The sequence below is a fragment of the Anneissia japonica genome, unplaced genomic scaffold, assembly GCF_011630105.1.
Source record: "Anneissia japonica isolate Jap-2015-1 unplaced genomic scaffold, ASM1163010v1 scaffold287758_len931624_cov196, whole genome shotgun sequence".
NCBI classification, from domain to species: domain Eukaryota; kingdom Metazoa; phylum Echinodermata; class Crinoidea; order Comatulida; family Comatulidae; genus Anneissia; species Anneissia japonica.
Window position 1 is genome coordinate 167858 of NW_022722245.1, and position 24437 is coordinate 192294.

Below are 24437 nucleotides of genomic sequence, written 5' to 3' on the forward strand. Positions count from 1 at the left end.
TTCCTGAGCTCTGATTGGTTGCGCATTTTTTCGCTTCCGCTTCGGAATGTGAATACACATGCGCACGAACCCACACTTTCGATTCGCGCGAATATCGCCTAGTGGAAAACAGGCTTAAAGCCGACACTCACTCCGTCGAATCCACATTTGCTTCCGGCGAGCGATAGACGACGCAACGCCGTCTGCTGATTGTCAGTAGCAATCTGAACGGATCCTCATTAAAAAGACGTTAAAAAGCTTTGAAAAATTAGTACTGCTCAAGAATAGTAGGGGAAGATAGATTTTGTTAATATTGATTAGGATAGCGTCTTCGCGTAGGCCTACGTTCTTCGTCGCGTTGCCGTCGCACGCAGTGACTAACCGGTTCAATTCTAAAGCGATCCCTAATAAATAAATCTTTTAAGTGCACTTGCTCAGTTTTTACTCCTTTCTCTATGCTTGAGCATCGAATAAATTCAATCAATCAATCAATCGATAGTATTCCTGATGTTAATAAAAACCGTAATGTCGCCCTCTATATGGGTCCCCGGATCGTCTGGCTAGTTAATAGGGCCGTAGTATGATAGTATACCTTCTATGATTGGCTACTTGCTTTCAAAATATATTTTGGGTTTTTTTCATTAAAACACTTTATTGCCAAATTATTTTTATAATTTTAAAAATTCTGATTGCTGTAAACATTAAGAAATTATGTATAGCATAACGTGTAAAAGTTTGACTTGTATTTGAGGATTTTAATCGAAAAGTCATAAAAATGTCTATGTGTAATCATCCAATGAATTGGTACACTTAAAGGTTGGTTATCGCTGTAAAATAACATTGGCGCCATTTTCTCTGCAACATCGGAAAAAGGAGAAATTCACGATTATTGTGTTAAAAATCGTATTTCTTTCTTAAAACGAATAGGCCTATATTCAGGTAATCCTTTAAAGTTTTTTTTAAAAATTAAAGCTTTGAAAAATTAGGACTGCTCAAGAATAGGGGAGGATAGATTTTGTTAATATTGATTAGGCTAGTCTAGACTGTACATTATTAGCTCAGGCTTATTTTAATGCAATTTATGAGTTGGCAGAAAAGTAGCGAAGGAGGAAGCGGGGAACGGCGTCGGTCCTAGCTAGGCCCTATCGCCTACATAATATACAGCGACGAGTTGAGCAGCATAGCATTGCTTGCGAAAGTGGGAACAAATTATAACATTGTTTTCTCCGCAGATTTTATTTATTCAGTAATAGCCTATACAATTCACGATTATTGTGTTAAAAATACAACGATTCTATTTTCATAATTCATCAAAAATGTAGGCTAGGCTAGGCCTAGCTTAGGCATAGGCCTACACCTTATATATATATTAGAATTAGCGGCCCTCCTGCCTAGCCTAGCTGGGGGCCTAAGCATAGCTAAACTAGGCATAGGCTAGGCCTATTTTTAGGGTGGAGGGGGAAACAGCTATTTTAGTTAGGCCAGGCTAGGCCCTATGCCAGGATAGGCTTAGTATAGTAGGCCTAGGCCTAGTTAGTAACTATTAATTTAAGCTAGAGTAGTAATAGTATGTAGGAGTAATGGCACAGTTGCTACCAAACTTAGCCTTTGGTAAATGGGAATCTGAATGGCAACTGCAAGTATATAATGTCCGTCCTCTCCAATGAATGGAATTTGTTTCGGCCATCTAGGGCCTAGGCCTACTTCTACTTTTGTAATTAAGTTTTCAGTTGATGTATTGGTTTAAACATTTTGTTTCATAATTTTAGCTGATGAAATATTTTATATATTTGTGATTTTTTAATTCTATTTTTAAGAGTTTTTGTACTGTATTGAGAAAAAAAAAGTTCATAATGATGTCATCTCCACAAATTGCCTTTTGTAAGGGCAAATAGAAAAATTTATTAGATTATCACTCCCACCCACGTCAAAATATTGATGCAAGATAAAAAAAAATTTTGCCGCATCAATTATTTCAACAGCATAAAATAACAATGCAATTATGTGACTTCAAATACATTTTCTTTAAAAAACTATAAAATTAAATCAGTTTTTATACAATATTTACTATTACAGGCCCAGGTACAGGCCAAATATAAACAGTCCCTCCCTCATCAATAAAAACAAAAGTGAAATAATTTATTGTACTGATTTAAAAAAAACCGCCCTCCCTCATCAATTTAAAAAAAAAAGAGTGATAATCTAATAATTTTTTCTATGTGCCCTAAATATAGAGAGTTCGTAATTTGGAGGTTGGTAATTGTGAGATGTTACACTGTATGTTTTTATGTATTTTTTCAGGGATCATGACTCGCACAAAGGGTCATAGATCATCTGCACGGATTGTATATCCATCTGGGGTCAAGGAATTAACCCCTGACCTCTCTAAAGATGAGCTCATGAGAAGATTAAAGGTAATTAAATTTTTGTTTTTTCAAATAATGATGAAAAATAGCCGAATATACTGTTATATGCAAGATGAAATTAACAATTAATTCTTATGACTTTTAAAGAAAGTTTAAAAGGCATGTTTTTATCCAAGTTTATTTTTGTTCACAATATACATGTAGCCAAACTCATAATGATTTAATTGTACCATGCATTGGAATATTTATCAAGGTAAAAGAACATTTTTATATGGTGGATCTAAAAGTTGTAATGGACTTCCAAACAAAGCAAAAATTAAGTTTAAAGAAATGACAATATTTTCATTCCAATTTAATTTTATAATGGTTTTATATTGAATTTTCTTTTGACTGTATGTTGTTTTCTTTCTATTTTAATGGTTTGTTTTTAACTGCACCACTTTCATTACTGGTACACAAGTACTGGAAGTGCCTGCAGTAAATTAGGAAAGAATACAGTCAAACTCGCCTAAGTCAAATCTAAAGTGCCACTGAAATATAGTTCGACTTAGATTAAATTCGACTATAAGCAAAGTTGAATTTTATTCGAGTTATATCACAATAGCAACTTGACTTGGAGAGTTAGGCCTTACGGAGACCCGAACAAATTAACACACACTGACAGTAGGCCTTTGACCTAGGCCTAGAACTGTAGAAAGAAGTAAGGGCCTAGGCTACCTAAACATACCTTCAAAGCAGTATTCTTCAGAGTAGCAATACATTGCATTAATTCTTCAATATTAATTCAGTATATTTAAATGTTTTGTTAAATACTTCTATGCCATTCTTTTGAATACATTATAAAGAGGAATCAGTCAATACTTAAATTACAGCTTAATCATATTTATTGATAAACTACTGTAACAATTAATAACTTATTTTTGCATGGCCATCAAGCGAGCACATTTTAAATACGATAAATTCGGTTGGAAAATCCCAAAGACCAAACCAATACTTACTAGGTGAAAGTCTTTAATATATATATTTCAACACATGTATTAATCGTAAGTAAACCAGATGTGTATACCCCGCCACAAAATGAACCGTTCAAAAATCGCCCACTACTCATGCACATGCTTGCTTCTCGCTGCACCGGAGGAGAGCAGGCAATGCCCTGCAGATAGTTTGTATGCAACGAAGATCGAAATGAAGATAAAACTACAGTAGCACATTTGTTTTATATGACAGGTTATTCCCTATACCTAAATTCCATATTTACATTTATTTTACAATATATACTGTATTTAAAAAAGAACTAACAAAACCTGAAACAGTGCTTAAACATTAGTCACTTGTCGACATTACCACATGTCTGAACAATAGTGAGTAATGTGGGTTTTGCCCTTGGCTCAGCACCTCGTGAAGGATATTTTTTTCAAGCACCAGAATAAAGATATACGACTACTGGTTGCCTGTTGCACCATGCACTATTTAAAAATTAGTGCATAGTTTTTGGATGGGAAAATAATTTTTGAGTTTACAACAATGATGTCATGATGGACTTATAAAAAAAAATTATGTTATACATTTTCAGTGTTTCTTGCATATTGTCTGTCATCAATTTTCTAGGCCCTTGCTCGAGCTTTCCAAGACATGGAGCAGGAAGAGGAAACTGACCGGTACGAGCCCTTGGCTCAGCACCTCGTCAAGGATATTTTCTTCAAGCACCAGAGTAAAGATATACGACTACTGGTTGCCTGTTGCCTAGCTGATATCTTCAGGATATTTGCACCGGAGGCTCCTTACAAAACCATGGAAACATTAAAGGTAAAATTCAAATCGTTCAAATTGGCTTTAAAATGATCTAATTTTTTAAAATTAAAATAATGTCTGGTAGTGTGAATATCGTCAAATCAAAGAATTTGTTGATGTTGCAGGCCATTTTCCGCTTCATCACAAAGCAACTGTGGGGATTGGAGAATGTCGAAAGCTCATCATGGAAGCGCTACTTCTACCTACTGGAGAACCTAGCAATGGTTAAGTCCTACAACATATGCATGGAGCTTCCCGATTCAAATGAAATATTTGTGGAACTTTTTAATGTATTCTTTACCATAATAAGGTAACATAAAATTTACATTACTGGCATACTGGGTTTTATTTAAATTGATTATAAACCTTTTTAAATTACATTATCATACATTGAAAATGAAATACATAGAGTATGTTTCAAAATTATTATTAATGTATGTTCATTTATAATTCTGTTGGAAACAAAAGCACACATATCAACATGACAACATTTAATTTAAAGTTAAAGATATATATATATATATATATATATATATTAAAATAGATATAAATGATTTTGTTTTCTATACTCAGTGAAAACCACAGCCCTAAGGTGCGTACTTTTATGCTTGACATCATGTGTCCTCTGATCAGTGAGAATGACGCTGTTACATCAGAGTTGCTGGAACGCATTTTGGTAAATCTTTTGGACTCAAAGAAGATCGAGAACTCAAGTGCTTTCACGTTAGCAAAAGATCTAATCAAAAGAACTGCTTCAAGTATCGAACCATCCATTCAAGTTGTGAGTAATTCTCCATATGCTCTCAGTAGCATTAAAGCCAGGTTCCAAAGTAAAATATTCAGAAATCTGTATCTCATTATAAACGGTTCTGAGTTTTCGATCAAACACCTCTTCAGTGGAGTGAAGTTGCACAACATGTCAGATATTTATTTTTTCTTTGAAATGTAGCTTAAAGATTTACAGCTTTTTTTTTTTCATTCTTTATGGCTCATTTAAGATGGATGCTCATATTAAAGATATGGAATCAGATTTACAGTTTTGTAGTAATAAATCTTGACATTCAAAAGACAACGTCTCAATATCCCATCACCTTCTGAATCCACTACTTGTATAGATGCACTTGTGTAGTAAAATGTCTGTAAATCAGTGAACACTAATTCTTTTTTTTACCTGTTTTCTGAAATTTACAAATTATATTTGATACTTTTTTGCTGAGAGTGTATCTTAAAATATAGTTTTGTAGTCTACAGACAGGTACTTAACGTTATATAATTAAATTAAATATAATTATATTATTATTATTGTTATAATAATAATTTTTATTATTATTATTATTGTTATTATTATTGTTATTATTATTACATAATTTTCCTCTTCATCTCAGATGTTCAACAGCATCCTAATACTAGGAAAAAAAGACAATACTGAGCTAGGCCCGTACATGTATGAGCTGATCTACCAGCTGAACCAAGTGTCAAGCAATATACTCTTGTCTGTTCTACCCCAACTGGAACTCAAGCTGAAGGTAATAATCACTTTAAAATAACATTAAGTAACTGGCATGTATGTCAACTAATTCATTCATTACATATAGATACTTTTTGTATGGAATTCATCTCTACAAGGCTAGTGGACTAAAAATTTGTAAAAAGAAAACATAACAAAAGTTAATTTTTATTTTTAACATATTTGATTTGTCTACCAGACAAAAAAAAACAACTCAAAATGTTTTCTTTTTTCTTTCTTTTTTCCTTTTACAGTCATAAGTTTTGACCTGGCATAATACATTACACCATTGTTTTTTTTTTTTTTTTTTTTATTGTATCCTATACTTATTTTCTGAATAGATCTGTTTGTTAAATGGAAACACCGCACTTGGAAATAATGGAACTACCCCTAGCACACTATCACATAAATATACTTTATAATTATTGTTAATTTAATTTTAATAATTATTATTAATTTTTTTAAATGATTTTTTTTTTATCTTTGCTGTTCACATCCTGCATGTGCCTGATTAAGCCATGACCTGGGTTTTATGTCACATTCTTTTTATTGTTTTAATAATGAGTGATTGAACATTAATATCATGTTTAATAATATTTTCCATGATTGTAAGGCTACTACTAATTTTATTAATTCATAGAGTAATGATGAGCGTGAAAGGTTGAGTGTTACCAAATTGCTTGGAAAGATGTTTTCAGATAAAGATTCTGACTTGGCAACCCAGCATAAACCACTATGGAACTGCTTCTTAGGAAGGTAACAATCTCTACACCAACTCAATTTTAATGCATTTTGTTAACTGGAAAGAATAATTTTAATAGTAATTTATTATATATATTTTATGTACACGTAATAATTTTATTTTGTTGGATATAGTGTAGATTGAGCTTATATTTTGTTTGTGATACGTTAGTTCATTTTGAAGTATATTTTTTAGAAACATTTATTAACTATAATGATTTTTCATTGAAGATTTGGAGATATCAACATCAACGTCCGACTTGAATGTGTTCGTTTTGCTAGTCAGTTTATTCTATACCATCCTTATCTAGTACAAGACCTAACTGGTAAGTTTATATCTAGTGTCACTATTCTATCATTAGGAATATTATTGATTACATAATATTAAATAAACAAAGGACCAGTATCTCTTGTGTTTCAAGGCAAAATCTGAGTGCAGTGGTGCATTAAAAAGGCTGAATGGCTATCTGATATTAATGTGTGATAGTCATAGAGTAGGTTGTAGCGATGTATCTCAGTGGTTAAGATGCTTACCTTTCAATCCCAATTATAATTATTTCCTGATTAATTTATTTTCACAGATAAGTTGAGTGAGCGAGTTCACGATGCTGAAGAATCGGTACGTCAGGGTGTAGTCAGTAGCATCATCACAGCTGCCAAGAAAGACATGACAAATGTAACCCCTGACCTGTTCAACCTAGTCAAGGAGAGAACACTCGATAAAAAGGTATGTTTATATTCTTAAAAACTGTCAGGCCCAATATTTTTCCAAAAGGTGGTAGATTGAGGCAATCTGGCAGGGATTGTAAGAGGGTGGTTGACAGGATTTGAACCAACCACCTGCCTGGTCTACCATAATGGAACTTGCCATGCCAAAACCAGCATCAGTGATCATAACAAGAAAATTGACTTTCATATGCATGTTCTCCACATTATAAGCTTTAAAATTATAGGTCATTTAAGCCTGGTTCCCACGGGAGACCTAGTATCCGGATCGGGAGCGGTATCCAGATACCACTAACGGTTAACAAGCGCTATCGGTTAGCAAGTGAGTGCGTTTTTATCATCAACCAATCACACGTACATGTTTACAATTTCCAGTTTCTTATTGGCCAGTGATTCGATCATCGTATTCTTGGTATCCGGATCTGGATTTTCTCGTAAGGACGCACGGCAGCTAACGATTAGCAGGATCCGGATCCTGCTAACCGTTAGCTGCCGTGTGAGAACATAGCCTTACTGAAATCGACTTACTATTGCCAAAGTTAAGAGTAAAAGTGTTACAGCTTCTTTGTACTAAAGTATGCAATACTGGCACATTCTGATCCTAATTACTTCCTGGGAAGTATTGTGCTGATACTTAGCACCAGACAAATTTAATTTCAAGTCATCCTACCAAAGACCCGTTTGTACTCCTCAGTGGAGAGACAAATAAGTACCTTGCCCAAGACACAAGAATAATGGACAGCAGTGGGTACGAACCCGGACCTGGGTTCTAAGTCTAAATTGCAAGGGCTGTTCCCAGATAAGTTGGTTAATCCTCATTAAAGAAACATTGCCTGTGGTGAGCTAATGTTTGAATTGTTTTGTGTTATATATTGGAAAAGCTTTATCTTTTACATGACACATCCTATTTCAAGTCATAATGGGTATTTGTTTGCTTTTACAGTGGTCAATCCGTAAGGATGCTATCCTGGGCCTGAGTCATGTGTACAAGAAATGGTATTACAACCCAGAATCTACAAATACAGAGAAGGTAAAGCTGGCATGGATCAAGGACAAGATACTGCACATGTACTACCAAACCAACATGGATGATAAGTGAGGACTGTTTTTTTTTTTTTTTTTAACATTATAGTCTCTTTTCCTTTTGTAGGTAGAATAATATGCAGTTGGTAAGTCTTTTTTTTTTTGTCTTTCGTGGGTGTAGCCCACCTTTATTCTCTCTTTTTTTTTATTGTTTTCATTTTTCCATTAACTCTTGTTAAGGTTCAATAAACATTATAGTCAGGATTTACACAGTCAGGTATCTGTTTTTATTAGGGCTTGTCAACAATTTGAAAATTTAATAATTTAATTATATGAATTAAAGTGTCATCAATTTTGATTAAAAAATTGAACTCAATTTATATTTTTTCTAGGCTGTTAGTAGAAAGGATCTTTACCGTGTCATTAGTTCCGTTCACTTTGGAAAATGAAGAGAGAATGAGAAGGATGTTTGAACTTTATGCAACTGTTGATCAGCATTCAGTCAGGTAAAATAACCAGGTTTTTACCAGCCACTCATCTACAAGATACCCATCTGTCTGTCTACCCTGGAGTATGAATGGGTACCTGTTAGGATGTTGTGGCATTGATTGTACTAGTTTGGTACACTGAGTACACTCCCCTGACTATACTCTCCAGGGAGCAGAGAAGGTTGCACTTTGTGCTAGTTTGCCATTGTATGTTATCCAGTGACCAAGGGTAATAACACTCAGTGCCAACGATCATCAGTTTGGAATTATACTTCTCCCAATTGATTGATCGATTTATACGAAATATGTCCTGCTGCATTTGTTTTTTAATTCAGTATTTAGGCACAAGGAGCAAGGATAATTATTGTCTAAGTAGCAACCCCTTATTCAAGACATATGTGCACAAGATGTTTACATAAAGCAAGTCTCTTAAAGTGGAGCGACGTTGTACTACTGTTGTGTACTTGACATTTAATGCAGTAGTAAGACCCTTGTTTATTGCTTTACCTTGATGTTTTTGCTTGTTCACTTACAGAGCTGTCAATGAGTTACTTAAAAGTCAGTTTATGGTACGCACCCACTTGCAGGGACTACTGGAACTCTACGAGCAAGAAGCAGACGAAATCAGAGCAAAGAAAATGTTTACAAAACTTATTGTTATTAGCAGTAAGTGGCCAGAAAGGATGCTTCATTTTTTACTATAATTTACAATTAGAGCAAATAGATATGAATGTTCCGAATAAATTGACAACTAAAAATGACTCTACAACCAGTGGTTGCCAAAATGTAAGTAAAATGGCTATAACATTTGACCTAATGTTGTAACTTTTCATCACATTTTGGAAAGGAGTTACCAACCAACACTTGATTCTTTGGTCACCCTGAATCAAGTCTAATTCTCAAGGTGCATACAAAACCTGATGTCGGTTCTGCAGTATTATACATATATGATTGAACCAGTGAGCATTGGCTCAGTGTACTTGGTATAGTATAAGAATAAAATTACTATATCAGATTTAATATAATTTTCAAACATACTCTTTTGATTTAGAATGTTTGCCTGATCCAGCCAAAGCACAAGAACATCTCAAAAGGCTGCGTGAGGTGCTGGATACAGATCTGCGCATTAGAAAATTCCTACAGACCATCGTCAGTCCAGGTGTCACATGCAAGAAGGCAACGTTTGCAGTGGTATGCTGTATTGTAGATCATGTTTTATACTAACTTCTAATCAAAATCTTTATTATTATTATAAATTATTGTTATGTAATATAATATACAATAAGTAATAGTAGTTAAAGTAATAATACAAGTATTTAATATATTCATAGTTGAATAAAATTATAATTAATGATAAAATAGTGTTCTGTAGTTTCAACAAGTTCAGCAACCAGCCACATTTGTTCATAAGTTTAATTATTTCAAAACAAATATATTTTTGCAGAAAGAAATTATGAAGAAATTTGGTGATCCGTCTAGTCCAAATGCAATGTATGAAACAGTTCAAAAATTACTTGAACGTAGTGCACCGTTAACAATAGACAGCGAAGCAGTGAAGGCCCTCATCGAATATGTAGCGGAAGAGGCATTCGGTCAGGGAGTTCCCATCAGTGGTGAAGCTGAAGAGGGCGCTCTTGTCAGAGGCTTACAACTTCTGCAAGTATGTTAAGAAATACAGATTTTACATGAGTTGGTTTTTCTTTCTATCTATCTAAATTTAAAGCTATAAATTTTGTTATGCTAAGCTATGTGCTAACCTACAATTTTGGTCCAGCTTTTTCCTTTTTTTTTTTTTTTTTTTTTTTTTTTGTTGGTGAATCTAGTTATTTGTAGACCTGCCATACACTAATTCAATTTAACTTTATTGTTGTCACTACATTGTTTTTTCTCTTATTTCAGACCTTATCTGTGATATTTCCAGCAACCTTTAAAACGGAGGAAACGTACAATATACTAATACAGTTGCTCGACAGCGTTGATGATATGGTGTCCAATGCGGCCTTACAAGTACTTATCAACACTGGTGACAACTTAGAGTCTGCTTTTCCCAAGTATGCTAAGTAAGTCTACCTAATCACAGTCCTTAACATAAAGGCGCTGTGTTTAATGTCTGTTCATTAAAGGATTTGGTTTTTAAGTAAGTAAAATCAACCTGCTTCCCAGATCCCATAATGGAAGTTTATCATCAGTTGGTTGGTTGTAAGAATAAATGCTGAATGTGGCATATCCATGACTATTGAAATGAGGAAGGGAAATGAGGGAGGGAGCGTTCAATGATTAAGTGAAGTGTAAGCTGGTGATATTAGGTTATATTTAACTACTTGAGTATAATTTTGCTTCAAAAAAATTTCAGTGGGGGTTGACTGAAGGTAGGGAAAGTATCTATGCACCATTATAGATACACCACTGTATGTATCTCCCCACAATCTTAAGAATTTAATTTTAATAACTTCTGTTGAATTAGTTCATAAAGTGAGACATTAGAGAAATTATTACCGTATTTCAATTTTCCAAGAATAAACATGTGTTGAAATTAGAATGCAGTCACTCATAACAAACATCACTATCATATTGCCATCCATATTCATAATTGAACCATAATCACTTGATATGTTATTCTGTGCAGGAAATTGATACCAGTACTCCAAACCAGAGCCAGAGAAGGTACACCAGCTCAAGCCAAGAAAGCTATTCTTTGCCTCAACAAAATACTTGCAGACAAAATTGCAGCTTTTAAGGTCTTATTTGAGGTATGTGACTTCCAGTGAGACACAGGTTGTTTTATTCAGTTTTTACTTTACATCCTTAAATTGATTATAAACAAATTTAAGAGTGTATGCAATGCATATGAGATCAGTATTATTTATGCATTTGTTAAAGATGTATTGTCCCATAAAAAAACACCAATAAATATTAATATCATATTTGAAATTAGCTTAACAAAAAATGTAAGCAACACTTCCACACTGCAAGTGTCTACTGATTTTTTAATCATTATTCTGTTTAAATATCAGGGCACACATTTTTGAATTCAATAATTTATATGCTCAAGTTAATTTGGAAATTATTTTCAGTAATAAAAGTAGATAAAAATGTATCTTACTGCAAATGAACAATTTAATTTCAAAATTGTTTTTTAAGATTTTGTTTTGTAATTTTTAGAGGAAATATACCTTTAACCGGTGAAGATAATAGAAGAGATGTAGTTATGGTGGGTGAGGCCACCCAATCTAAAGCTAATTTCATGACCTTCCACCCACCCTTATTACCCAAGTTTTCCATCCTCAAAATCCTCTCTTATTGTTTAGAGTTTATTAATGTTATCACCCACCCACCCTTAAAATGTCAATCACCCACCCTTAGTTTTCTGCAGCTACAACCCTGTAAATATGTTTTTTTTTAATTTTTTGGATGAAATATTAGCTTTTGATCACAGATAGTATTCATATCAAGTTAACTAGACATATGTGATAATAGGTTAGAATTATGTAATGAATTTCTTTTCTCATACACAGGATATTAAAGACAAAGTGAGTCTTGAAAATGAGTACATCTTAACCACGCTTACCACATTGGGCCTCCTTTCAAAGTGTGCACCAGAGCATTTCAGCAATGCAATGAAAACTGTGGTAGCTGTTAGTGTTGTAAAGGGATTACTAATGCTAGATAACACAGAGGGAACACCAAGTAAAGGTATATGGTGTCAAGATGACCAGGTGTGCTTAGAGACACAAGCTAAGGTATATACTCATATGAAATTGTGTGATATTAAGCTTACTTCTGTAGACCAAACAATAATACATTTGAAGTTGAATTGTTGTAGTCTACCAGAATAATGTAAAATGTGTGTTGTTGGCACCATAATTGTTGATTGTACATATTGTGGTACTGTGAAAGAATGAGCAAACAAGAACCAATGTTCATGCTATTTATATTTTATTTTGTTTAGATTCATGCTATTAAGCTGCTTGTACACTGGCTTGAAGGTTTGAAGTCAAATGCTGGAGGATCAGGATCATCAACTATTAGGCTCTTAGCAACAATGATCAAAAATGATGGTGACCTTATGGAAAGGCAGAAGATTCAGTAAGTTGTCATTTATATGCTTTCTAAGAGTCTCTCGTAAGACAGGTATTTAAGAGGTGTTTTAGCATACATATGAAATATATCTTGTTGGAGCAGTTTGGTGCAGTGGTGATGCTTTGGGCATTCAATAGCAATGTTGTGAGTTTAAGGCAGATGCTGTTGCCCTGCTTGTGTCCTTGGGCAAGATACCTATGTTTGCCTTTCTTCGCCTTGGAGTGTATGTGGTACCTGGTGAGAGAGGAATGATTTGGAATGAAATTTGTGGTGCTACATTTGCATAACTAAGAATACTCTCCAGGGAGTGGAAAAGGTTGAATAATAATGGTTTATACTATTCTAAATAAGAAAACTACACTTGCAATGGAAGGGGATACACATTGTGTATTACCTTCCTTTGTGTATCTTATAAAGATCAGACTATTATGGGAAGTGCTTTAAGATTTTCATTGGAAAGTGCTAAGAAAATGGCAACCTTTTGGGTCTAGCCTTATTTATATCATAATACAGTTTCCAAAATGTTCAATAATTCGGTGACTATCACATGAACATGTTTCTGAATGTTAAGTTTTTCTAATATTTCTTGCCAAAATAGTTGCTGAATTTAGTTTTGTATCTCTAATGTGTTTGTGTTAATTTTTTCAGGAGAACTGATATGGCTAGGCTGCGTCTAGCTGCAGGCTGTGCCATGCTGAAGCTTGCACAAGAACCCTGCTTCTCAGAGCTTATAACTCAAGAGCAATTCCAACTAGTGGCTCTTCTTATTAATGTAAGTTATGTAGTATCAAGTTGTCAACTGGATTTTAGCTATTGATTGTTTTACTTACCATAATATTTTAAATAAATTATTTAAAAAATGCTTTATAAATCTAAGGGTCTGAAATTGGGAAAAGCCTCTTCATGGAGATAACACATCTTATAGCATTTTACTTTGTGTACTAATATCCATGGCCAGCTGCTGCTGACTTCAGGGAGACGGTTATTAACAGATTAGTCAAAACAAGCAATCAATTTGAACAAGCAAGAAATGGGTTAATTTGTGAGAGAACTTTGCTTGCTTGTTTGAACGCAGGAGAGACAACATAATGTGATGCTCTTTAAACAAAGACTCATTATGAGACTTACGGAGGGCATCACATTTTTAATCAGACAGTTTATCATCAGACTTCGCAGAGCATCAATGTCTCGCATTCAATAGAGGGGTAAAACATGATTGGTCTGATCAGATGTCTGAAACTTGTGCATTCACTCTCAGGCAAAGCAGAGTCTGACAAATCTGATAACATATACCTGGCTTTAGAAAGTAGAATTGACTTTTATTTCATGAGAAAAATCTGAGGGCTTTCTGGATTTGGTAGGTACAAAAATGTGTACTATTTGAAGCTATGTAAAAACAGTTTAATTTATTTTTGATTATAAATTTGATAACATATCTACTTTATTTAGGATGAATGTTACCATGTCCGAACCCGATTTGCTAAAAAACTCAACAAGCATCTGATATCACTGCGGCTACCACTTAGTTATATGAGTATTTTCTCATTATGTGCCAAAGATCCTGTAAAGGAAAGCCGGACACAGGCCAAGCAATTTATAGTACGCAACATACAGACACGACGGGAGTGTGTACGCCAGCATGTGAGGAATAATGGTAAGATAACTGTGATTTACTGTAGTAGTTTATATGATGCCTTAAAACTGAAATTGTTGACTAAAGTAATGTACATATACTTACAGTGACAATTCCCAGTTATGCACCCCTGCATCTGAATAGTAATTGTAATTGAGAAAAATTGTAATTCATAATTTGAATTTTCAATAGCATTTTTAATGGCATAACTTAATGCTGTACAGGGCTAAGCCTTGCCACAGGAGCCAAGCTCACTGGGCATTTTTTTGTTTGTTATAAAATGACTTCGATTTCACATTTTTCTCCAACAAAGTAATAATGTATAGAGTAAGAAAACAAAATTTAATTCATTTTTAATGTTTTTTGAATAATACAAAAATCATTTAAAGTAAAAACAAGTGTTGTTATATCTGTGATCTCGATCCTAAATTTCTGTACAGCACTATTCAGATAATTGTCTCTCTCCTCTTTTTTTTTAGGTATTTTCCTATTTGTCAATTATACTTTATTATATTAATTTCTATTTTTAATGATAGCTCAAATGATGTCTTTGTTACCGGAGTATGTTGTGCCATATACAATCCACTTGTTGGCTCATGATCCTGACTTTCTCACCTTGAAGGATATAGAAGCACTGAGAGATATCAAAGAGTAAGTAAACAGCAGCATAGCTCAGTCCACTAAACTTATGGTAGCCACTGTGTGTGCGCTGAACCGTGAAGATCTTTGATTTATTCCATAGGAGTGATGTTTGCCCTACCTGGTGTTTTAGCCTACTGAATACTCAGTATGTTCCCAATTACTTGTGGACAAAATCTTGCAAGTGATTTGTGTGAGAATCAAACCCACGACCTCCAGATAACTAGCCAGTCTCACATCAGCTGGCGGGCCGAAATGCAAGTATATAAAGCACACCGTCTTTTGATCACATGTTTAGGCCATTGGTTATGTGTGCAATATGATTCGTGTGTGCGTTAAAGAACATAATATGTGTAATTCGTAAATATGTTTTTACTTGAATATGTAATTTATATTTTTTGTGATTTTTGCTATGTTAATATTAAGTGAATCTGGCAATGTATATAATGTTTAAGCATTATGGTTTTCATTACCTCTGCTGAGGAGGCTATGTATTCACCCTGTCTGTCTGTTTGTCAAAAAAATTTAGCGGAATGTTACATAATAATCTAAGAAAGAGATATTAACCGTTGGGAAGCAAAGGTCAAGGACATAGAAATTCAATATTTTTCCCTTGAACTTACCCTCGAGCATAAAAGAAAATAATGGAATTGCCGATCATACACAGCCTGCATATTGTTTGGTATCCATGCACAGGTGTGAAGGTATACACTCTGTGGAGTGACTGCTGTAGTTTATATTGTAGTTATGATTATAATATACATTCATTTGTCAGGTGTTTGTTGTTCATGCTGGAACCACTATTAGTGAAGAGTGAGAATTTCAGCTTCCTCAAGAAACTTATTGAAACTATTAAAACCATGAAAGATGGGCAAAATCCAGATGAGAAATCAGCCAACAGAGTACGTTTTTTTGAACATCTTATCATTTCACCTGTTATCTCAAACAATATGATTTATAATCTTCATCATTACCCAAGGGTATTGCAGTAGCATGTCTGTGGTGTGTGTGTCTTTCCGGGTGCATAACTCAAAACTACTGCACCAATCCACTTCAAATTTTTACACATTGACAATATTACGTGTATCTCGGTCCTTTGCGAATTTGGTGCTGATCGGAAGTAAAATGCAGATTTTACAACATTTTTTATATATTTTTCGGTCGCAACTGACAAAGCCAATTCCAAGCGAGTCGTTTGGCTAGGCCAAGCTGACTCTATTGCAGACCAACTCAAGCGATCAACCACATGTCAAATACTGGACGGCGGACTGGAAGCAGTCCGGACAGTGTACAAGCCGATTGATGGGCTTGCCACCTGAGGCCTATAAAGCTAGGCCTCCTTTGGCGGATGGATTGGAGATGTAAGATGCATATTTTGGAATGTTTCAAATATTTTCCTTCCGTATATATCTCACAATCTGCTATCAAGATTTTATACAAAAAAATATAATTGTGAATAATGATAAAATGTGAAAAAAATATTCAATAAATGCACAAATAATAAAAAGTTAATAATAATAATACTAATAAATAATAATTTAAAAAAAAGAGACAAATATATAACAAGAGAGGGAGATTTAAATCCCATACAGTTGATTAACTTTGCACATAATACGTGCACCTTTACCGCTTGGCTACATTTCACCTGAAAAGTATGTATAGTTAGTAATATTACACCCCTATAATACAACAACAACCAGCAGATTGAGCAAATCGACTCCATATATAGATATAGCGCAACAGGGCGAGGGTTTGTAATCTCGGATTATCTTGTTTCTCTTTTTATTTCATGTGGCATCTTGTGACTTGTTTTCTTGCAATAAATCTCATCATCTTGCCTAGTGTCATTTTTTTTCTTGCATTATCTTTTTCTTTATATCATTTTGTATCATATCTCTTATCATCTCATTTTACATACTACTTTGTCATCTTGCACCATGTCTCTCTTGTCATCTTGCATCTCATAACTTGTCTTTTTCCATTTCTCTTGCTGTCACCATGCAATGAATGAGTTGAAGCTGTATCTTGTTATTTCAATCAGTATTATTTATTTTATTTTCAGAAATTATATGCAGTATGTGACTTAGCCCATGGATTACTGATGTCTAAGAGTGCAAGTTTTGACCTGAAAGAGTACCCAACACCAACCCCACTGCCCTCTAAATTGTTTGCTAAGCCAAAGAAACCACTCAACAACTCTGAGAGCTTTCTACCCAAGGCTATGCAGCACGAGTTTAACCCTAGTGATAATAAAGTATGCAAATCATTTTATAAGCAACTTCTCATAAATGTCTTACCTAGGAAAGTTTAAGTATAAAAATATATACAGTATTGTGCCCTTATTGTGCCCAAAATTTCAACTTGATAAAAGGTGAATGTCATTTACTTGCACTAATAACTTAAACTGACTTTAGGTTAGAAGTACATGCCTCCAAACAAAAGAAGCTAAAATATAACTTGACAAAAAAAAATGGTTAAATAAAGGCATATGGCTTGCTGGTTAGTATTCTTGCTCTGCCATACCAGGGCTCTTAATGACAGCTAAATCACTTAACGTTAATAATAGTAAGATGTAAAAAAAATTAACAATTAGTTAAGAATAACAGATTATGAGATAGCAAGTGTTAGACATTTATAAATTGATAAATCGAGGTGGTCTATGCTTGGTCATATATTAAGAATGAGCAAAGATACCCCTGCTTCTCTGTTACATTTTAAATAAGTATGTTTGTATACGCACAAGACATATATATAAAATATAAGAAAATAATGAGTATGTTATAAAAAGAATGTTTAGTAGACCTAGTAGTACATATTATAAAAGTATGATAGTGACTTAATGACAATATTCATCTCATTTTAGCCAAAGAATTCAAATGACAAGCTTCTAGAAACACCTCCAAGGAAAAATACCAGAGCTGGCAAATCAAAAGACGTGGATGAAGAATCAACTAAGGAAACCAAATCAACAGGTAGAAAGAAATCTGAAAAATCAGATGAAAATACACCTAGTAAAATAAATGACAAAATACAGCATGAAGAAGAACCTCCATCAAATAAACGAGGCCCAAAGCGAAAGGGTACAGTGGGAGCATCTCCCGACAAGAGGCCATTGAGGGAGTCACGATCTTCTCAGATTAGTTCCTCACCTTCATCAAGTCCTACTAAGAACAATAGGAAACGAGCCGCAGAAAATTCTCCTGTTAAGAAAGCAGGAACGATGAACAAACGGTTAAAAACTGATAAAGTTAACGGTATTGTACCGAAAAAAGGAAATGCTAGACTGAAGTCGGCAAATGCCAAAAAGTTAGACAATTCAAAATCTGTATCAAGCAGGAGGAAAAAAGGCAGTCCAAGTAGTAGCGAAGATTCTCAAACTGATTCATCCTCAGTGTTACAAGTTGATAACAGGGGCATGGTTATACGGGACTTGTCATCTCCTAGTAGCAGTAGTGGAAGTGATATAAAGAGACCAAGGGGGCGACCGTTAAAATCACCATCTAATAGTAAATCTCCCAGTACTTCAAGAGGTCGAGGAAAGTTGAAAGCTGTACCAGAATCACAAAGTATAAAAAGGTATGATTATCTTATCTTTACTAAATTATTTGAAATTTCAGCTGATTATGTTAAACATTACTGAAAGGATATTTCACATTTCACAAAACCCACATAATTTTACATAAAAAATTTTACTATGCAAGTGTAAACCCTACCAAAACCATTTGTTGACAATGTGCAATAGTATTACAGTTGATAGTAATTCCATTGTCCACTTTAGTTAGATTACAAGTTCTTTTTTTTGCTTTGGCATTTCGTTCTTTTTTTTGCTTTGGCATTTCGTTTTCGAAGACTAGCCTTGGCCTCTACATCAACACTGAGGACATGCACCATAAGCAGAGCACAGATAAAGGCTGGTAACTACATAAGCAAAATGCCTAGGCTTCAAATTTATTCATTTCAAATTTAGCGAAAATGGTGTATACACAAAATGTAACCAGGACCGAAGTCAACATTGAGCTACAAAAATAATCAGAATGCCTTTCTGGTGTTAATTTTACAATTTAGTTGTCTTCCATGGTAAAGGAAAATTCTCATTTAACGTTCCAATGTTAATATGTACCATTGTCATTGTTAAAGAGTATTTTATGTTGTCACTAGTCAGTTGTAATCATTGTTAATTGATAATCATTTGTCATTTTGAATAAGTAATCTTAGCAAATTATGTTATCAGCATTTGAGGCAAGCCTCACTGACTGCTGGTTAGTGGTAGTCATTGTTATTAGCTATTCAGTAGCATCATGGAGAAAATAAAATAGATTTAGCATTGTCAAGGTTTTGCTGGACTTGATAATTATGTTTTCTTACAGGTACTTCACCAAGGCTGCAGAATCCCCAGCATCCCCTGCTAAAAAGTCACGTTTTTCATCACCATCTTCGTCTTCGTCTTCAGTGTCTTCTAGCAAAGCATCACCAGTTAAAAGGCCCAAGCAATCTGCAAATAATAAGAATGTATCCTCACCAGGTCGACCATCAAGGCAGTCTTCAAATGTAAAGGAAAATGCAAGCAAGTCTTTTGCTAAAAGATCTAATAATTTTTCTAAAAAGTCATCGCCCACTAAAAAAGTTCTGGCCTCACCATCGCCAAAGAAAGCTAGCACTCGTCAGATCCTCACAAGTCCAGCAAACTCATCAAAATCATCTACCTCGGCCTCACCAGCTAAGCAATCACCTAGAAAGTCAGCAGGAAAAATCAACACGCCGCTCAAAAATGCAAATAAAGGATCTCTTCTGAAAAGAAATTTCTCATCACCAGTCAAAAAAGCATCACCAGTCAAAAATGCATCACCAGTGAAAAAAGCAACAACCCCAGTGAAAAAAGCAACACCGGTAAAGAAGAATATGTGAGTTCCTTATAAATTAAAGTATTTGAAAACTAATTATTTGCCTCTCTCCAAAGTAGCATTGTCAGTAGTAAATTGTTTGTTACCAGGATAACTAAAATTTGATAAGTCTGATTGATTTAAAACTTGGCAGAATGCAAGATGACATTAAGATGGAGTCTGTTGTTTTACGTATCTGTGGGATTATGCTATTTAGTCTTACATAATTAATACTTAATTATTCAGCACATTTGCATTGTATACTACCATAATTCCCATAAATTTACATGAAATTTTAATATTTTATATGTTTAAATATCCAATATCAGTGATTCAGTTCATTGTTAAATTGGAATTAATTTCTTTAACGCACAATTGGTTTAGTCAGTAACCAAACATGAGCACTGCCGTGTACCCACTTTTTGTGTTGGTTCCCTCTTCGACATTATTTTTTGTGTTGAATTCCTAATAAATTTATAAATAAAGAAAGAAAAATTACATCTAGGGGAGGCTATGTTATGAAAACATCAATTAACATAAAATAGGTATACAAGTTCTGTTGAACAATGTGTTGAATCCTGTTGAACAATGTGTTGAATCCCATTGAGGAATAAAATTTGCTTGTCTGGATGTCATGTGAATTTCAAGGTTTTTTTTAATGTTCAATCCATACTGATTGATGTAAACATCTTCCATTTTATTTAAGGAGAAATGTACGGAGAGCGCCATCAAGGTTAACAAATGGAGTAGCAAGTTCACATAGCAAAAGTGATAATAGTGGAAGATCAAGCAGAAAGATTAAGCCAACTCCCAAGGCAGCTGCGGCAGCAGCAGAAGCCGCAGAAAAACAAAGCAAGAAGTCAGTACAATCAAGTCTTAATGTAAGTTGCTTGTTATCCACTCCTTCCATACACTTGATGTGAGAACATTAAATAATCCAGGGCTGTAGCTGTAGAAAACAAAGGGTGGGTGGTGAAGACATTTGTAAACTCTAAATGATAAGAGTGGCTTTTAAGGATGGGGTTAGAGGGTTAATACATTTGAATGGAGGGCCATGAAAGCTTTAGACTGGGTGTAAAACTTCAAGGCTGGATGGTCCTGTCCACCATAACTGCATCCTTCATAATCCTATTTTTTATTTTGTGGATAAAAAAAAATTCTTATGTAGCCCCAGCACAGTGATGTTAAGAAATGGTTTGTTGGTTGGTTGGGATTTACTTAATGTGAGGGTTGATAGCAACTATCACATGCATCATGTATTTTGCCTTGGCTGAAAAAGGTCACTCAGGATTGGCAACAAAAATGCATTTTGGCTTTATGTTGCAATGTTCAGTTTCTATAGTTTTCATTCATTTTTTGTTCTTGGTATTGTGTCTAAAACTTTTCTTGTTTTCTTTTACCATTTGGTACTTCATTCAATATCTGATATGTATTGCTTTGTTATTGTGCATACCAAAATAACAGTCAACAACTCCAGACTATTGAATGAATGAGTGAAATTTTTCATTACCTACTGAATTTTTCATTATTGTTTTACTTGTTTTGTCTAACCAAGCACTTGTAACTCAATTGCTGCTATTCACTATGGAAAAATGCCTTAAATATAGTTACACTCTGTGAATATAATATACATTCATAATAGACCTTAAATATTTATTGTATTTAGGTCAAGTAAATTGATAAATAAATACACTTTATATTTTTGTAACTCAATTGCTGCTATTCACCATGGGAAAAAATGCATTAAATATAGTTACACTCTGAGTATAATATACATTCATAATAGACTTTAAATATTTATTTATTTAGGTCAAGTAAATTGATAATAAATATATACTCTATATTTTTACATCCAATGATAGTAATGATGTTATTAATACATAATTTGTCTTTTTTTTCAATATTGTCTCACAAGGACTCCTTTGGAAACAAGCATAAATTCCTAAAGGGTTATTCTGAAATTCTCAATTACTATGTTTTCATTCTTTTCTAATCTGGTACTTATTCTAAGTTAAGAATTTCTAAATAAATCCAACCCAAAGTAACCATGGATACACAATGGTTTTCAGTCAACATTTGTAGAATTTGAACAACCTGTATCTCTTTACATGCTAATTAGTTTATATAATGTAAATAATCATCATGTAATTTTCCATTACCTTTTTCAGATATCTCGACGAAGCCGGAATAGGCGGAAATAAACATCCAAGAATTCATTGTCTATATTTAAGCCATCCTGTACTCCAAGAATACAAGAACTAATCACCTTGTGTTGTGGGTTGCTGCTTGTCATCTTGGTGTTGTAGGTTAGAAGTGCAGTTTGCTACCTTAATGTAGTGGGTTGCAGGTGAAGCTTGCTATCTTGATATATTTGGTTGTGCAGCTTGCTACCTGATATAGTTCTTGTGGGTTGCAAGTGCAGCTTTCTACACTGTGCTATGATGTCTTGCTACTTTGATGTAGTAGGTTGCAGCTGCAGCTTGTCATCTTGGGGTTGTGGGTTGCAGTTGCAGATTGCTACCTTGATATAGTGGGTTGCAGGTGCAGTGCTTGTCATCTTGTTGTTGTCAGTTGCAGCTTATGTTGGTGTGGCAGCAAAGCTTGCTAACTTGACTATACCATGGGGGTTACATGTGCAGATTGTTATCTTGGTGTTGTGTAATTGTTAGTTTAAGTGCATTGGTCAACAATTCTACTCTCTTATTTAGTCATGGAAGTCAAAGTCATTCTATTGTGTTATTCATTGGTATTTATACATGGACATTTTGAAGTTGTCTCGCATGTCACATCAAGTATTTAATTTTTAATTAAAATATTTATTTAAAAATTCTGAATGCATTTCACAGAATTTAAAATTGTAAATAATTAATATTGAGTGACTGGGGAGTGTTGATCGTTGTCTTTCAGTCATTTAGGTAGTCATTATGTTGCAAGGTAAAAAGGGGCCAATCTGTACATGATTATTTTGATTATTTTTTTTCTTAGTGAATTTTTTAATTTTATTTTAAATTACAATCCAGAGGTTACTCTTAAAATCATAAAAATCATTAAATAATTTAATGACTGTGAACAAGATTAACATCTTGATTAAATATTGCATATACAATATGTTTGATAGAGCTTTTGTGGCATATAATTGAGGCCACCAAACATGTAAATTGATGTTGATGCTCAATTTTTTTAAAATGTCTTAACCTAAGGTTCAGTGTTGTTCTCATTAACTAACATGCATGGATATCTTCATAAAAGTTCCTTGAGAGTTGGAAAGAGTTCAAATGTATATTGTTGCGTGTTCTGACCGGATCAGCATTGTTCTGTGCATGCACATTAGTGAGGACAATATACTACATACTTGCATGCAAAATTATGTTGTTAAGTGGGAGGGGAGGATGTGTTTTAAAACTGACTTACAATGAGACTATTGGCATGTTGGATGTGAGAGTTTTTTAAGGGTTTTGTGGGGAGAATATTTTATATGATGTCTTAGTGTGATTTTAGAAGATTATTTCTTAGTGTTAATTTTTCAGTTTGTGGAGTAATTGTATTCTGGCAATTTTAAATGAATTGGGTGAGGATTGTTTTTCTTTTTTTCTTTTTCTTTTTTATTTGAAGATTTTGTGATAGGAAAGCAATAAAGGATCTCAAAAAAATGATTGCTTTTTTTTGTTTTTTTTTTAGAAATGTGATTTTGAAGCTATTATTGAACTTGAGCTTGAACATCAAAGTTGCTATGCATGTCCATATATGTAAATTTGATAATGATTTGATTGATGTGCCAATCAATTCAATAATGTGTACCTTTCAAGTACTGTAATGAAAATAACATTGTGAATGTGCTTGATATGTATATGTTGTGGGGATGTTATCTCCACAAGCTATATTCCTAACTATGTTTATATACTTATATGCATTTTTTAATCCATACGAAATGTTGTATCTTAGCAAGAAGGAAGATACACCGTGGTTTTACTACAAAGCTTAAAATGGGGAATTGGAATAATCCTAGTGAGAGACACTTCAATTATTGCATTTTATGCTATTATGATGCAACATCTTTTATTATTTATAATGTATTAAGTAATTGTCTTAATTTAACAAGTAAAACATTTCTGTTTTGGTTATTGCCATGTCTGTATTATTTGATTTTAAAAAATAGGCACATGATGAGCAGGTAATTGTTGATGTTGTGAATCAGGCATTCAAAGTAATATTCAAAAGTAAATGGAATTATGTTAACTAATTTTTGAAATGCAATGTTATTTTTAAAACATCACCCTCAATCAATTTTACAAGATTGATTATGTATTTGAAAATAATAACATGTTTGTGTATTTGAGTGAGTTTGTAACATAATAGTTTCAACTTTGTTTTTAATCCCATGTTAATTGTCTTTTTTTTGAGATTGTAAATAATACTCTTGGGTTTGGATTTGAGGTTGTCTTCCTTTTTTTGTGTGTGTGTTAAAGCTACTTATGCTGCAAATGAAACAAGAAGTGCCTGTTAATTTTAAAAAATATACAGTGCAAATAAAATCAGAAAATACTGTACCTCAAAAATCAATCAGAATGGTCGAACCAAACTTCC

General features: G+C 33.7%; 1 protein-coding gene across 3 annotated transcripts; it reads left to right on the forward strand.

The window, feature by feature from the left end:
- The first annotated feature begins 768 nt into the window (after positions 1 to 768).
- On the forward strand, positions 769 to 24281 carry LOC117111785 (sister chromatid cohesion protein PDS5 homolog A-B-like). 3 transcript variants are annotated; one of them, XM_033254775.1, is made up of 27 exons: positions 769 to 918; positions 2281 to 2393; positions 3954 to 4151; positions 4262 to 4446; positions 4710 to 4917; positions 5522 to 5662; positions 6284 to 6399; positions 6616 to 6710; positions 6966 to 7111; positions 8054 to 8205; positions 8526 to 8639; positions 9157 to 9287; positions 9673 to 9812; positions 10066 to 10281; positions 10521 to 10681; positions 11248 to 11371; positions 12137 to 12361; positions 12571 to 12707; positions 13350 to 13473; positions 14151 to 14355; positions 14871 to 14985; positions 15749 to 15875; positions 17036 to 17227; positions 17837 to 18549; positions 19341 to 19874; positions 20560 to 20734; positions 22022 to 24281. In XM_033254775.1, the coding sequence occupies exons 2-27, from the start codon at positions 2286 to 2288 to the stop codon at positions 22052 to 22054; spliced, it is 4815 nt and encodes a 1604-aa protein (XP_033110666.1). In that variant the 5' UTR covers positions 769 to 918; positions 2281 to 2285; the 3' UTR covers positions 22055 to 24281. The 3 variants fall into 3 exon arrangements, with proteins under 3 accessions (XP_033110666.1, XP_033110668.1, XP_033110667.1); XM_033254777.1 differs by lacking the exon at positions 769 to 918 and adding an exon at positions 1084 to 1177; XM_033254776.1 differs by lacking the exon at positions 769 to 918 and adding an exon at positions 1109 to 1225.
- The last annotated feature ends 156 nt before the right edge of the window (positions 24282 to 24437 follow it).